The sequence below is a fragment of the Salvelinus alpinus genome, chromosome 23, assembly GCF_045679555.1.
Source record: "Salvelinus alpinus chromosome 23, SLU_Salpinus.1, whole genome shotgun sequence".
Lineage (NCBI taxonomy): Eukaryota > Metazoa > Chordata > Actinopteri > Salmoniformes > Salmonidae > Salvelinus > Salvelinus alpinus.
The window spans coordinates 51,144,524-51,162,418 of NC_092108.1; the positions used below are offsets into that span (position 1 = coordinate 51,144,524).

A 17,895-nucleotide genomic window follows, 5' to 3' on the forward strand; every position below is an offset into this window, starting at 1 on the left:
GCACACACGCAGAATGGGGAGGCACCGAATTAGCCTTACCTGGTGACTTCTTCTCCCAGCATGCTCTTGGGGGTTGGCGAGTAGCGTCCTGATGGGGCCTCAGGGGGAAGGGGCTGGCCCAGGTAGCTGGGAGGGCTGATATGGTTCTCCATGTGTTGGGAGTAGGCTGATAGAGAGAAAAAAAAAGCCAGCTCAGACAGAGTAGCTAACAAGAAACCTAACCTAAACTCCACTAACACCAACCAAATACCGCGAGGTAATTACCTAGTGCACCACCGGAAGAGAAAAGCCGACCGACAGGGCATTTGTCCACCTCCGAAAAAGGCCCCGGATGCTGATAGTGTTTTCTAAGATATTATGTCTGTGAAACAGTTATCAACACATCCAATCCCACTCTGTGCCGAATGCAGTGGGTGAATGAGGCTCCTGTCTCGGCATCTCTCGCTCACCTCTGTCTCTCTGTGCATTGAGGCTACTGTTACCGATGTGATTGCGTGAGGCAAGACCTTGAGGGGGTCATTCGGTAATGCAACCCAGATCCGACATCTGGGAAGGGGACAGTGTGTGCAAGTGCCTGAAAACAACCAACTGTGTGGGCCTCCCGGGTGGCGCAGTGGTCTAGAGCACTGCATCGCAGTGCTATGCTGCGCCACCAGAGTCTGGGTTCGCGCCCAGGCTCTGTCGCAGCCGGCCGCGACCGGGAGGTCCGTGGGGCGACGCACAATTGGCTTAGCGTCGTCCGGGTTAGGGAGGGTTTGGCCGGTAGGGATATCCTTGTCTCATCGCGCTCCAGCGACTCCTGTGGCGGGCCGGGCGCAGTGCGCGCTAACCGAGGGGGGCGGGTGCACGGTGTTTCCTCCGACACATTGGTGCGGCTGGCTTCCGGGTTGGAGGCGCGCTGTGTTAAGAAGCAGTGCGGCTTGGTTGGGTTGTGCTTCGGAGGACGCATGACTTTCGACCTTCGTCTCTCCCGAGCCCGTACGGGAGTTGTAGCGATGAGACAAGATAGTAATTACTAGCGATTGGATACCACGAAAATTGGGGAGAAAAGGGGATAAAATTTTAAAAATTAAAAAAGAAAACAACCAACTGTAACACTGTGTAAAATGCAGTGGTGTAAAGTACTTAAGTACAAATACTTTAAAGTACTACTTAAGTAGGTGTTGTGGTATCTGTACTTTACTATTTTTATTTTTGGCAACTTGTAATTCACTACATTCCTAAAGAAAATAATGTACTTCATTTATTATCCCTGACACACAAAAGTACTCGTTACATTTTGACAAGAAAATTGTCCAATTCACACACTTATCAAGAGAACGTCCCTACTGCCTCTGATCTGGCGGACTCACTAAACACAAATGCTTTGTTTGTAAATATGTTGTGGCCCTGGCTATCATCAATAAAAATACAAATAAAATAATTGGTCCGTCTGGTTTAATATAAGGAATTTGAAATAATTTATACTTTTACTTTCGGTTCTTAAGTACATTTTAGCAATTCCATTTACTTTTGATACTTAAGTATATTTAAAACCAAATACTTTTAGACTTTTACTCAAGCAGTATTTACTGGGTGACTCACTTTTTTGAGTCATTTTCTATTAAGGTATCTTTCCTTTTACTCAAGTATGAAAAATGAGTACTTTTTCCACCACTGGTAAAATGGCCTGTTTCCGAGTGTGTACTTGCAAGTCAGAATATCTTTATTGATCAGAAGTAGAAGCTCAGTACAGAGAAGTCAGAATAAAAACAAAGCTTGACCAGTCGGCTCCGGAAGGTCAAGGATCTGTACACATGCCTCTAACACCTTGTCTATTTTCCTCATATTACACCCCAGATCAGGTCAACAGGCCTATAACCTAGTTCATACATTAAAAAAATGTCTTAAAAATAATAAAGTTAATGGAATCTATATTCATACAATCAATTAAAGTTCCAATATTAAATTGAACACACTTAAAACAATAAAATGAAAAAATGATAATTTCAACAAAATAGATCAAATGTTATCAAAGACCATAAAACAAAGGCATCATGGATTAAAGGACAAGCTAAAAAGGCTGGTTGACAAATGGAATTAACACCTCAAGCAGTTTCACAGTACAATACAAAGTTCCATATCAAAAACTGATAATAAAATGTACAGTATAAAAAAATACCACACACTTTATGAAATAAACAAACAATTATGAATAATCAATGTTTTTTTACCGCTACAATTTAAGAAATAAACATTAGCTTTGCTCTCAAATTCTCATTGCTAGGACACTTGATTTTTCATAGTTTCATCTCCAAGCATCCTAATGCCTAAAAAGCAGCTATGCTTGAAACTGGTACTACCATAGTGAATGTCTCTGTAGTACTGGCAAACTGCACTTTATACTGACAATATGCACAGAGCTTCAATTCTCTGAACTGGAATGAGCTGTGCTCCAAAATGGCGCCGACAGACATGACAGCTCTGCTTCTACCTCCTAAGCAACTTTGCAGTATTTCGTTTTTTGTGTTATTTCTTAAATTATTAGCCCAGAACGTTTTTTTGTTGTGTTATTACATACAGCCGGAAAAAAACTGCTGGATATCAGTGAGGTGGTAACTCACCAGCATTACGATCAGAAATAAGACTTTCACGAATTGGCTCCTTTGTTCGTACCCCCCCGGGCAATTGAATTTATCTCAGAGGCTGCTCCAAAACCCGCCGGCGGAGAATAGGTATTCAGAGTGGACTTCTAGTCCGACTCAGGAGGCGAACACCATCCACCGCTTCAGAGCATATTACTCGCCAACGTTCAGTCCCTGGACAATAAAGTAGACGAGCTCAGAGCGAGGATCTCCTTTCAGAGACATCAGGCACTGTAACATACTCTCACGGAATCATGGCTCCCTCCGGATATACTGTCCCTGTCCATACAGCCAGCTGAGTTCTCAATACATTGCGCAGACAGGAATAAAGAACTCTCCGGTAAGAAGAAAGGCGGAGGTGCATGTTTCATGATTAACTACTCATGGTGTGATTGTGATAACGTACAGGAACTCAAGTCGTTTTGTTCACACGACCTAGAATGCCTCAAATGCCAACCTTGTTACCTCTATAGAGGATTCTCTTCGGTTATAGTCACAGCAGTGTATATTCCAACTCAAGCTGATACCACAACAAAGATTTGCATATTATTAGTAGATTTGGATAGAAAACACTCCGAAGTTTATAAAACTGTTTGAATGATGTCTGTGAGTATACAGAACTCATATGGCAGGCAAAAACCTGAGAAAAAATCCAAACAGGAAGTGGGAATTCTGAGGCTGGTCGATTTTCAACCAAGATCCTATTCAATTCACAGCGAGATATGGATGAGTTTGCACTTCCTACGGCTTCCACTAGATGTCAACAGTCTGTAGAACCTTGTCTGATGCCTCTACTGTGAAGGGGGGCCGAATAAGAGGGGAATTAGTCAGGTCTGCCATGACCTGACCATGCTCTAACCATGTGCGTTCACATGAGGGAGCTCTGTTCCATCGCTCATCTGAAGTCAACGTAATTCTCCGGTTGGAACATTATTCAAGATTTATGTTAAAAACATTCTGAAAATTGATTCAATACATCGTTTGACATGTTTCTACTGACTGTTACTGAACTTTTGGACATTGTCAGCTTTTAGTGAACGCGCTTCCTGACGTTGGATTTGTTTACCAAACACACTAACAAAAATAGCTATTTGGACATAAATGATGGACATTACCGAACAAAACGAACATTTCTTGTGGAAGTTGGAGTCCTGGGAGTGCATTCCGACGAAGATCAGCAAAGGTAAGTGAAGATTTATAATGCTTTTTATGAGTTTTGTTGACTGCACAATTTGGCGGGTAACTATAGCTTGCTTTGTGGCTGAACGCTGTTTTCAGATTATTGAATATTGTGTTTTGCCGTAAAGCTTTTTGAAATCTGACAGCGGTTGCATTAAGAACAAGTGTATCTTTAATTCTATGTAAAACATGTATCTTTCATCAAAGTTTATGATGAGTATTTATGTTATTTGAATATTATTGAATATACTATTTGAATAGTATTTATGTTATTTGTTATCTCTGCAATATATCCGAATATTTTGGAGGCATTTCTGAACATGGCGCCAATGTAAACTGAGGTTTTTGGATATAAATATGAACTTAATCGAACAAAACATATATGTATTGTGTAACATGAAGTCCTATGAGTGTCATCAAAGGTTAGTGATTCATTTTATCTCTATTTCTGCTTTTGTGACTCCTGGAAAAATGACTGTGTTTGTCTGTGATTTTGCGGTGACCTAACAATAGTTTGTGGTGCTTTCGCTGAAAAGCCTATTTGAAATTGGACACTTTGGTGGGATTAACAACAAGATTATCTTTAAAATGGTATAAGATACATGTATGTTTGAGGAATTTTAATTATGAGATTTCTGTTTGAATTTGGCGCGCTGCACTTTCACTGGCTGTTGTCATATCCATCGCGTTGACGGGATTGCAGCCATAAGAAGTTTTAAGGAACTACACTGGACTTTTTGTAGATGAGGATTTCAACAAAGCAAATTTGAGGAAAACATTACCGAAGTTCTATCAACACATTGCCTGTAGTACCATGGTGAGGCAGAATTCTACGGCACGTTATTTAAGTGCAAACCACTGGTACCGTTAATGCTAGTTAGTGCTAGTTTGACCACCAGAGGACATTTTTGAGAAGCATTTGATAGCCTTCAATAGTGGCTGTAATAGAGAACTTTAAAAGTTTTAGTAAGAACATAGTACAGCTGAAGTCGGAAGTTTACATACACCTTAGCCCTTTAAACTTAGTTTTTCACTATTCCTGACATTTAATCCTAGTAAAAATTCCCTGTTTTAGGTCAGTTAGGATCACCACTTTATTTTAAGAATGTTAAATGTCAGAATAATACTAGAGAGAATTATTTATTTCAGCTTTTATTTCTTTCATCACATTCCCAGTGGGTCAGAAGTGTACATACTCTCAATTAGTGTTTGGTAGTATTGCCTTTAAATTGTTTAACTTGGGTCAAACGTTTCGGGTAGCCTTCCACAAGCTTCCCACAAAAGTTGGCTGAATTTTGGCCCATTCCTCCTGACAGAGCTGGTGTAACTCCTTGCTCGCACACATTTTTTCAGTTCTGCCTACACATTTTCTATGGGATTGAGGTCAGGGCTTTGTGATGCACACTCCAATACTTTGACTTTGTTGTCCTTAAGCCATTTCGCCACAACTTTGGAAGTATGCTTGGGGTCATTGTCCATTTGGAAGACCCATTTGCGACCAAGCTTTAACTTCCTGACTGATGTCTTGAGATGTTGCTTCAACATATCCACATCATTTTCCTACCTCATGATGCCATCTATTTTGTGAAGTGCACCAGCACCTACTGCAGCAAAGCACCCCCACAACATGATGCTGCCACCCCCGTGCTTCACGGTTGGGATGGTGTTCTTCGGCTTGCAAGCCTCCCCCTTTTTCCTCCAAACATAACAATGGTCATTATGACCAAACAGTTCTATTTTGTTTCATCAGACCAGAGGACATTTCTCCAAAAAGTACAATCTTTGTCCCCATGTGCAGTTGCAAACCGTAGTCTGGCTTTTTTATGCCGGTTTTGGAGCAGTGGCTTCTTCCGTGCTGAGTGGCCTTTCAGGTTATGTCGATATAGGACTCGTTTTACTGTGGATATAGATACTTAGTACCTATTTCCTTCAGCATCTTCACAAGGTCCTTTGCTGTTGTTCTGGGATTGCTTTGCACTTTTCGCACCAAAGTACGTTCATCTCTAGGAGACAGAACGCGTCTACTTCCTGAGCGGTATGACAGGTGCGTGGTCCCATGGTGCTTATACTTGCATACTATTGTTTGTACAGATGAACGTGGTACCTTCAGGCGTTTGGAAATTGCTCCCAAGGTTGAACAAGACTTGTGGAGGTCTACACATTTTTTTTATGAGGTCTTCGCTGATTTCTTTTGATTTCCCCATGATGTCAAGCAAAGAGGTACTGAGTTTGAAGGTAGGCCTTGAAATATATCCACTGGTACACCTCCAATTGACTCAAATGACGTCAATTAGCCTATCAGAAGCTTCTAAGCCATGACATCATTTTCTGGAATTTTGCATTTAGACAGCTGTGCCACTGGGGAGGCCCCATCCAGGTCAGGATAACCAAAACATTTCTTTATTAAAGACCATCAGAAAGAATGTTGGTACTTACAGTGGGGAGAACAAGTATTTGATACACTGCCAATTTTGCAGGTTTTCCTACTTACAAAGCATGTAGAGGTCTGTAATTTTTATCATAGGTACACTTCAACTGTGAGAGACGGAATCTAAAACAAAAATCTAGAAAATCACATTGTATGATTTTTAAGTAATTAATTTGCATTTTATTGCATGACATAAGTATTTGATACATCAGAAAAGCAGAACTTAATATTTGGTACAGAAACCTTTGTTTGCAATTACAGAGATCATACGTTTCCTGTAGTTCTTGACTAGGTTCGCACACACTGCAGCAGGGATTTTGGCCCACTCCTCCATACAGACCTTCTCCAGATCCTTCAGGTTTCGGGGCTGTCGCTGGGCAATACAGACTTTCAGCTCCCTCCAAAGATTTTCTATTGGGTTCAGGTCTGGAGACTGGCTAGGCCACTCCAGGACCTTGAGATGCTTCTTACGGAGCCACTCCTTAGTTGCCCTGGCTGTGTGTTTCGGGTCGTTGTCATGCTGGAAGACCCAGCCACGACCCATCTTCAATGCTCTTACTGAGGGAAGGAGGTTGTTGGCCAAGATCTCGCGATACATGGCCCCATCCATCCTCCCCTCAATACGGTGCAGTCGTCCTGTCCCCTTTGCAGAAAAGCATCCCCAAAGAATGATGTTTCCACCTCCATGCTTCACGGTTGGGATGGTGTTCTTGGGGTTGTACTCATCCTTCTTCTTCCTCCAAACACGGCGAGTGGAGTTTAGACCAAAAAGCTCTATTTTTGTCTCATCAGACCACATGACCTTCTCCCATTCCTCCTCTGGATCATCCAGATGGTCATTGGCAAACTTCAGACGGGCCTGGACATGCGCTGGCTTGAGCAGGGGGACCTTGCGTGCGCTGCAGGATTTTAATCCATGACGGCGTAGTGTGTTACTAATGGTTTTCTTTGAAACGGTGGTCCCAGCTCTCTTCAGGTCATTGACCAGGTCCTGCCGTGTAGTTCTGGGCTGATCCCTCAACTTCCTCATGATCATTGATGCCCCACGAGGTGAGATCTTGCATGGAGCCCCAGACCGAGGGTGATTGACCGTCATCCTGAACTTCTTCCATTTTCTAATAATTGCGCCAACAGTTGCTGCCTTCTCACCAAGCTGCTTGCCTATTGTCCTGTAGCCCATCCCAGCCTTGTGCAGGTCTACAATTTTATCCCTGATGTCCTTACACAGCTCTCTTGTCTTGGCCATTGTGGAGAGGTTGGAGTCTGTTTGATTGAGTGTGTGGACAGGTGTCTTTTATACAGGTAACGAGTTCAAACAGGTGCAGTTAATACAGGTAATGAGTGGAGAACAGGAGGGCTTCTTAAAGAAAAACTAACAGGTCTGTGAGAGCCGGAATTCTTACTGGTTGGTAGGTGATCAAATACTTATGTCATGCAATAAAATGCAAATTAATTACTTAAAAATCATACAATGTGATTTTCTGGATTTTTGTTTTAGATTCCGTCTCTCACAGTTGAAGTGTACCTATGATAAAAATTACAGACCTCTACATGCTTTGTAAGTAGGAAAACCTGCAAAATCGGCAGTGTATCAAATACTTGTTCTCCCCACTGTATTTATTTTGATCCATAGCCATGAATGAGTGAGTCACTCAGCTTTATGTAGGTACCGCTATATTACTGTGTCATCAACTTGAAAATATATAATTATATTTTGGATATTGGTTTATATTTCCAAAAACAAAAAAGTGAGCGATTGTAATCTCAATAAAGGTCAAAACATTTATTTCTGTTTTTAGAGATAAACACTGGGCCAATTGTGCGCCGCCCTATGGGACTCCCAATCACGGTCGGATTGGTGATACATATTATTATTAAAGGTACTGCATTGGTGTAAACATAATTTTTTTAGCAAGAGATAGCACTTGTATAGCCTAAGGAAGTAGCAGAAATGTGCAGAAGTAGTTTTGAATGCATTTTATTGAAGGGAAACAATAACAGTCTTCAACTTTTTTTGTCAAGATAGTGATATATTCTTATATACAGTACAATAAGTAATTTAACTACAAAATACTAGTCTTCTCCCATGTGTGGGGTCGTGGAGGGGAGATGCTGCACATGCACAATAATGTTTTAGTTTTGTCTGAGTTCAATCAGTAGCACACAATCTCAATTTCTCATTTTGTGTGTGTGTGTCTTTGTGGTTTTTGTGGTGTGTAAATTATTTTCTAACTGCCGGGTCAAAAATGACCCTCAGACAATCTTTGTACCCTGGTGGTGTACAGCTTTCATGGACATATGAACAAAGGCAATGTTTCACTTTTTCTAATTTTGGGGAAAGTCATCAAATTTCAAGTTGAAAAAAAATAATTTACGGGGTTTTCTCTGCTGTTAATTAAACATAGTGGTGGGTCATTTTGACCCTTAAGACAACACTTTAACAGGGTTAAAGTGTTGCTCAGTGCTACCTAGTGTGGCTGGGTGAACTCTCCGGTAAGGGAGTGAACCCCCCCCCTCCTGTCTTCTGTGCGCCGCTCTGCGTTGTCCTGCTAATAAGAGGGTTAATAATATATCTGTGAGAATATCCAAGGGGCTTTTATAAAATTCTAAATTAATAATAATAATAATCACTTTGTTTAAAAAATAACAATATTTTGGAGATGATTTCCTTTTCAAATAATGTAAAATGAGCGACAAAAAGGCTATTCTTGAACATGGGGTGAGACATTGTTACTACTTTGTAAATGAAGTCAGCTTGTAATTTTGAATTATTTATTTCTGTTTTTAGAGGAAGAGAAACCAAAATAATCCTAATAAAATAAAATAATAAAAACCTTAGTGTGTAACAACAGTTTTAGTAAGTAATACTGAAGCCGTGCACAATTATCAGTTTCTATTTAGGTTTAGGTCACCCATTCATTGTCAGTGACACAGTAGGACCCAAAAGCATAATCAGTGCTCTAACTCCCCCTTGCGCTGGTCTGGAGCAATAAAGTGGTGACGCAGGGTACTGTTCTAAACCACAAATTACCGCAGCATAATCACAAAACTTTTATTGGAACAACCATTGGACTCACGCTTCAAAAACTCTCAACCATTGTTACTCCCCCTTCTGGAATGTCTACAAGGCCCTCCGCCGCCCTCAATTTTGCTCCTCCCAATAGGCAGAAGCTCATACAGGAAGTACCCATTCTAAGGTCTATTCAACGCTGGTCTGACCAATCCGAATCCATGCTTCAAGATGGTTTTGATCACGCAGATTGGGATATGTGACCGACCGGCTCAAATCAGTCTTATGTAGCAAAATATAAATTGTGTTTTATTTAATTTTTTACATTGGATAAAAGTAGAGACTCAAAGCTACAGAAGGGTATACAGTATATTTTGGGGCAGGGGGGGGGGGGGTTGTATCATTTGATTTTAACAACATGCCTACCACTTTGAAGATGCAAAATACTTTTTCTTGTTTAACAAACAAAGAAATAAGACAAAAAAACTGAAAACTTGAGCGTGTATAACTATTCACCCCCACAAAGTCGATAGTTTGTAGAGCCACCTTTTGCAGCAATTACAGCTGCAAGTCTCTTGGGGTATGTCTCTATAAGCTTGGCACATCTAGCCACTGGGATTTTTGCCCATTCTTCGAGGCAAAACCGCTCCAGCTCCTTCAAGTTGGATGGGTTCTGAAACAATCTTTAAGTCATACCACAGATTCTCTTTTGGATTGAGGTCTGGGCTTTGACTAGGCCATTCCAAGACATTTAAATGTTTCCCCTTAAACCACTTGAGTGTTGCTTTAGCAGTATGCTTAGGGTCATTGTCCTGCTGGAAGGTGAATCTCTGTCCCAGTCTCAAATCTCTGGAAGACTGAGTGGTTGACTTGTTGTGGTATTCCTTCACAGCAGACCTCAAACAAGCCACACGTGCGAGGAGTTAAAAAGTAGATGGGACTTTGCTGCATAGGGTCAGAAGGATAGTGCACCTGCAAACAACAAAAGAACATCAAGGTAAGTTGATGAAAAGAAAATGTAATGTAAAACGTTGATGCATTTTTTAATGCATCATTATCAGGTAAGTTTCACATACTTACAAATGTGCAGAGCAGCAGCACTCACTTATCTACAAATGTGCAGAGCAGCAGCACTGCATACAGAAACATCATCTTGGAAAGTGGAAGTTAAAATGATAACACATTGCCCGTCTATACGTACCTCTGGAAAATACAGAAATAATATGAGATCAATAAAAGTAGTGCCAATCACATTGGTCAATTAAATAATCAAAATGCTTTACCTACCAAGTGTCGTCATCGATTGCTTGTGGAGACGCAACACTGCTGCTTTTGTCACAATGGGATGGCAGCAGCTTTCCACCAAAGTGTTTATGTCCTGGGTGGCATCCTGGTAATACTATTGCATTATCCTCTGCGTAGTTGTTGATGAAGTTCACCACTCGCTGCAAGTCCTCATGATTCAGGTGTAACCTGTGCTTGCTTGGGCCAGCTCTCTTTTTGATGGGAAGCATTAGACCACTCTCCTTGTGTGACTCTTGACCACTCTCAAGCGTGTTCTACTGATGCTGAAAGAAAAATTCCAGATACAAATATTTTGGCATTATTATACATAGACAGCCGTAATCACCGTCAGACACACCTGGCTAACTTGATGGGTCATGTAATCATCTGACAAAATGGAGTCTTGTTTAGACATGCTAGCTAAACAATGAACCATAATCTTAATCCATAGAGTACTAGCCATAGAAGCCGATTGTCATAGCTAGCTAAAGTAAACCAAATAGGTTCAATGTTAGTTAGTTTGCTAGCTAACATTAGGATATAACTAGCAATGAGAAATGGCATTCTCAAATAACATTACTACACACAGATCATAAACGTAATGTTAGCTAGCGAGCCAGCCATCTAATGTCAGCTAACTACCTAACAGTAAGCTTTAACTTGGGGTCTTTTGCTTAGACATGTAGCTAGCTAAACAATGAACCATAATCCTAATCCATAGAGTACTAGCAATACAAACCAATTATCATAGCTAGCTAAAGTTAACCAAATAGGTTCAATGTCAGCTAGCTAGCTAACAGTAAACTTTAACTTGCAATGAAAATAACTTTCTGACAAAATTCAAAACGTATAATAACTGAAACTGTAGCTAGACTCTTACCCGTATACATAGACGAATGCTTCACGGCAGACTGCAACCCCTTTCATTAAATAAGACGTCCTGTGTCGTTTCCGTTGCTTGGCCCATTGTCGTGTCAAGTCACTCTGGTTCACACTAACCGTGTGCAATGCCATAAGAATTATCTTAAACTTTAGCCCCCACTAAAACTCTGACCATTTTACTCGCCCTAGAAGAGCTGGTTAGGCTGTTTTCATGTTATCCAGAGCGTTGGTGACTAACTGTGCTCCTGACAACAATTGAATTATGCTTTTTTGCTGACACCGGTCATATTCAACCGGTGTTGAGCGTTCGTAAATTCATCAGTTATTCTGCACTCTGGCACACTCAGACCAGAGTTCCCTAAAACAGCTGTTGCAGTGACTTTCTATTGAAATGGATACTTGCACAGTGGAGTCTTTTGTAAAATTTTACCACGCGATACATAAAAAAAAAAGCTGCGTTAGACAGGATTACCTTTACATACTGACCAGCTCAAAGACAGAGGCATGCTATATGGCAGACCAATCCAAACTCATCTCGCGGGATGTCCAGCCCACTCATTATCTCAGCCAATCATGGCTAGTGGGAAGGTTGCTGACTTTTTATGTGGCTTAACCAACTAGGGTCGTAATTTGGCATACAAGTTTGTTATTAAGGCACATGAAAGTTCACATGTTCGAGGAGGCATTTCTGTCCCCCCCAAAAAAATTAGAAAAAAATAAAAAAGTTTAGGTTCAAACGGCTCTCCTGTGAAGTAGTGACCCGCGACATACGCCTAGTTTCCTGAAACGGGTCACATATGTTCCAGGTTGCCTCTGAGAATAACACTGACGTATACACGGACACGGTGACTGAAATCATCAGGAAGTGGAAAGGGGATATGGTTCCCACTGTGACTATTAAAACCTACCCAAACCAAAAATCGTTGCAGCATTCACGCAAAACTGAAAGTGCAAACCACCATAGTTAACCACGGCAAAGTGTAGTTATTCACTCAGTAAGGCAATCAAACAGGTACAACTTCAGTACAGAGAAAGTGTAGTCGCAATTCAACGGCTCAGACACGAGACGTATGTGGCAGGGTCTACAGACAATCACGGATTACAAAGGGAAAACAAGCCACGTCGTGGACACCGATGTCTTGCTCCCAGACTGACCCTGCCCTTTGCAACTGGGTTCTGGAATTCCTGACGGGCCACCACCAGGTGGTGATGGTACGATTCAACACCTCCACTACGCTGATTCTCAGCACAAGGGTGCGTGCTCAGCACCCTCCTGTACACCTTGATCACCCATGACTGTGTGGCCAGGAATGCCAAAAAACATCAAGGACATCAACCACCCGAGCCACGGCCTGTTCACCTCAGAAGGCGAGGTCAGTACAGGTGCATCAAAGCTGGGACCGAGAGACTGAAAAACAGCTTCTATCTCAAGGCCATCAGACTGTTAAATATCCATCACTATCCGGCTACCACGGCTACCACCTGGTGACTCAACCTTGCACCTTAGAGGCCGCAGCCCTATGTACATAGACATGGAATCATGGAATCACTGGTCACTTTAATAAATGGAACACTAGTCACTTTACTAATTTTTACACACTGCTTTACACATTTCATATGTATATACTGTATTCTACTGTATATTATTCAATGCCACTCTGACATTGCTCGTCCTAATATTTAGATATTTCTTAAATCCATTCTTTTACTTTTAGATTTGTGTATATTGTTGTGAATTGTTAAGATATTACTGCACTGTTGGAACACAATTTCGCTACTTGCAATAACATTGCTAAATATGTGTACGTGACCAATACATTAGATTTTTTTTAATGTGAAGACACTTACAGCTCATCTCTGTCTTCACCTCCTATGACAAACAGCTGTTTAGGGGCAAGCAAAATCTTAATTTGTAAAACATTTTTTATTACATCAGAAATGTAACACTAATATATTCTCTAAAAGCTGTCCACACCTGGATTGTGCAACATTTGCCCATTATTCTTTTCAAAATTCTTCAAGCTCTGTCAAATTGGTTGTTGATCATTGGAACAAAACCATTTTCAGGTCTTGCCATAGATTTTCAAGACGATTGAAAGTCAAAACTGTAACTCGGCCACTCAGGAACATTCACTGTGTTTTTGGTAAGCAACTCCAGTGTAGATTTGGTCTTGTGCTTTACGTTATTGTCCTGCTGAAAGGTGAATTCATCTCACAGTGTATGATGAAATGCAGATAACCAGATTATCCTTGTGCTTAGCTATATTTTGTTTCTTTTTTTATCCTGAAAAACTCCATAATTGTATGTGTGGGGTATAGAGATAGGGTAGTCATTCAAAAATCATGTTAAACACCATTATTGCATACAGAGTTAGTCCATGCGACTTGTTAAGCATATTTTAACTCAAAGTTATTTAGGCTTGCCAAAACAAAGGGGCTGAATACTTATTGACTCAAGACATTTCAGCTTTATTTTGTATTAATTCCTAATAATTTATTCCACTTCGGGGTATTATGGGGTAATGTGTGTAGATCAGTGACAAAATTTAATTGTAATCAATTTTAAATGCAGGTTGTAACACAAATGTGGAAAAGGTCAAGGAGTGTGAATACTTTCTGAAGGCACTATGTCATCTCTCTCATGACCGCCTACTAACACGTTTGTCATGTCATCAAAGTCAGTTGGCCAGACCATGCTCTTAACCTCTTGCACAGTTAAAACATCTTATTAACTGAACGGAGATGCTGTCATTGTTGCTCTTCTGTCTACCTATGAAACCATTTGAGACCTGTTTCAGGAAACTAGGCGTATGTCGCGGGTCACTACTTCACAGGAGAGCAGTTTGAACATTAACATTTTATTTTTTTATCAAAATGCGTTTTGCAGAAATGCCTTCTCGAACATGTGAACTTTAACATGCCTTAATAACAAACTTGTATGCCATCTGTAAATAGAAATACAATTGTTAAATTACCAGCCTAGATGGTTTAGCCACAGAAAAACAGCAACCATCGCACTAGCCTTGATTGGCTGAGATAATGAGTGGGCTGGACATGCCAAGAGATTAGCTTGGATTGGTGTGTCATAGAGCACGCTTCTGTCTATTTGAGGTGGTCAGTATGTCTTAGTAATCGTGTCTAAAGCAGCTTCTTTTAAAAATGTATCATGTAGTAAAACTGCATAAGTGTTGCTCTCCACTTTCTGGAGGACCGAGTTTTGAAATCAGTGGAATTCGAGTAAGGAGATGGAGAAAACACCTGTCTCCGGATTACATCTTCAAACCTAGGGCAACCATGGCATCACACAGGAGACACGTCCATCCATGAATGATGTATACGGGTAAGATACATTTCTAATTTTGACAGAAAGTGGTTTCATTTCAAGTTAAAGTGTACTGTTAGCTAGCTAGCTAACGTTACGTGTATGATCCTATTATTCATATCTCAGAGCCATTTGCTTGGCTAGCTATAGCTTAATGTTAGCTAGCTATGATTGAACCATTTTCTCAGTACTTTGTTCAAGCACCTTTGGCAGCGATTACAGCCTCGAGTCTTCTTGGGTATGACACTAGAAGATGGGCATACCTGTATTTGGGTAGTTTCTCCCATTCTTCTTTGCAGATACTCTCAAGCTCTGTCAGGTTGGATGGGGAGCTTTGCTGCACAGCTATTTTCAGGTCTCTCCAGAGACGTTCGATCGGGTTAAAGTCTGGGCTCTCTGTACTTTACTCAGTTCATCTTTCACTTGATCCTGTCTAGTCTCCCAGTACCTGCCGCTGAAAAACATTCCCACAGCATGCTGCTGCCACCACCATTCTTCACCGTAGGGATGGTGCCAGGTTTCCCCCAGACATGACGCCTGGCATTCAAGCCAAAGAGTTCAATCTTGGTTGCATCAGACCAAAGAATCTTATTTCTCATGGTCAGAGTCCTTTAGGTGCCTTTTGGCAAACTCCAAGCGGGCTACCACATGCCTTTCACTGAGAAGTGGCTTTTGTCTGGCCACTCTACCATAAAGGCTTGATTGGTGGACTGCTGCAGAGATTGTTGTCCTTTTGGACGTTTCTCCCATCTCCACAGAGCAACTCTGGAGCTCTGTCAGAGTGACCATCGGGTTCTTGGTCACCTCCCTGACCAAGGCCCTTCTCCCCCGATTGCTCAATTTGGCCGGGCAGCCAGTTCTAGGAAGAGTGTTGGTGGTTCCAAACTTCTTCCATTTAAGAATGATGGAGGCCACTGTGTTCTTGGGACCTTCAATGCTGCAGAAATGTTTTGGTACTCTTCCCCAGATCTGTTCCCCAACACAATCCTGTTTCAGAGCTCTACGGTCAATTCCTTCGACCTCATGGCTTGGTTTTTGCTCTGACATGCACTCTCAACAGGTGTCTGCCTTTACAAATCATGTCCAATCAATTGAATTTAACCTCAGTTGTTTTCCAATCAAGTTGTAGAAACATCTCAAGAATGATCAATGGAAACAGGAGGCACCTGAGCTCAATTTTGAGTTTCATAGCAAAGGGTCTGAATACTTATCTAATACACTACTAAAAGGTATGTTTTTTTAAAGTTGTTCTTTATAAATTAGCAAAAATTTCTAAAAAACAGTTCTTCGCTTAGTCATTATGGGGCATTGTGTGTAGACTGATAAGGAATAAAATATTTTTATAAATTTTAGAATAAGGCTGAAACGTAACAAAATGTGGAAAAAGAGAAGGGGTCTGAATACTTTCCGAATGCACTGTATATTGTGTTATTTTATGGCTGGTTATGAAACCTACAGAAGTGTCAAAACCCACACTTATTCAAATGAGTTTCCTCCATGTCAAGAAGTTTCCTTTTCGTTTGAAAGTTTGTTTCTTAAATCCTTTGTTGAAATTAATTATTTACAGTCATTTTTTTTATTTTTTTTTACCTTGTAGAAAATACACTCTTACAAAATCCGCAATAGAATGACTGAAAAATCAGCAACAGAATGACCGCAATAGAATTGGCTAAAATGGGAAATGATGGTAAATAAAAAATAAAACAAACATTCTGTTGACACGTAGGCTATGGTGTAATGGAATGTTTTCCCTTGTGTGGTAGGTTTGACAAATGTGTCATAAACAGCCATAAAACAACACAATATATGTCACAACAGGTCTAAATATATGGGTCATGAAAGTGTTATGACCATGTTAAAATAGTTTATGACAAGTTATGCAAGCTGTTATAACATACTCTGACATGGTTATGATCGTGTCATAACATGTTATGATGCTGGGTGTCACATAAAGTGTTACCCAATAAAAGAGAGGGCTTCAACGAGCAGGTGTCCACACACTTTTGGTAATGTAGTGTACATCGAAAAAGAATGAAGACATGAATAAGTGTAAGAATGACTTTGTGATAGAATTCATTATCAACACCAAAAAATATTGTAGTTAAGTGCTGTGCTAATTCTGCCAAATCCCTTGAGGGTTTAAAGCGCAAAGGCCCGAAATTAAAATTATGCATTAATAGAAATCTATCTAGTGACAAAATTACCTACATGAAGTCATATTTTTCATTGAAATACTGGGTAAAACAAAGACCCACTAACAGTAGACATAATCAACGTTTTGTGCTTGCCCTTCATATCAAATATTCAGTAGGCCTCAATACACAGACAGCGATTGAACACTGCACGGCATATACTGTCGTTTTTTCTCAAAGGCAACAGGAAATAAACCGTCACTTCGATGACCACTTCATTTGTGTGTCCCCCTCCCACCCTCCTATTCTCTGATCCAATCAGCGCAATCGGTGCTTATGATAACAAGGAACAAGAGGTTGAGGGGATGCGGTAGCGCACCATAGGGCCCATCTGCACAATTATTTCCCCTTTTTCCTAAAGCCTCCCATGATTGAGCTATTGTGCGACACTAAACATAATTATTTCTCATTCATTAACTCCGGCTCAGATCTTCCACCACGCGTCCTGGCAGGACATCATTATACATATTGCTGCACTCCCCTCCTGTCCTCTGCATTAGTGTATTGCCGTCTGGATTAGCGTGGGGGGTGGGGACGGAGAAAGCAGCGGTGACCACGTGATTTCATTTTGCTGTTCGCCCTTCACGCCTCTAAGCCTGTGCTTCATGACAGCAACTTCGTAGTGCACTTCTCATGACCAGGGCCCCATGTGACTTGGTCAATAGTACTGCACTATATAGGGAATAGGGTGCTTTTTGGGACGCATGCAACATTACAGAATCCTTGTCAGTGGGAATCTATGATAGTATTGGATGGATCAGTTAGGCTCTAGTTAGAAGGTTTTTAGAGAGCGGAGCACCAAGGTGGATGCAGTCACTGATTCCAACGGTCCCTTGAGAATATCAACTTGGTGATGGTGCTTGACGGCCTTATCGTAGGTGTCTTTGGCTAATCTTTTGAGGCAACACTGCTTTTGCTACAGAAGATGATTAACCATGTTGTGCTTTTGATCACTTTAAGACTGCTTACATTCT

The 17,895-nt window shown here is 40.9% G+C and overlaps 1 protein-coding gene across 20 annotated transcripts in view; it reads right to left on the reverse strand.

Annotated features, from left to right (window-relative positions):
- LOC139551227 (disks large homolog 1-like) overlaps positions 1-17,895 on the reverse strand; it is a 279,300-nt gene that overhangs the window by 72,634 nt on the left and 188,771 nt on the right. For all 20 annotated transcript variants that reach the window (XM_071362713.1, XM_071362704.1, XM_071362706.1 and 17 more), the window contains one exon: positions 40-166. In XM_071362713.1, coding sequence (XP_071218814.1) covers positions 40-166 — 127 coding nt within the window. The remainder of the gene's footprint in view (positions 1-39; positions 167-17,895) is intronic.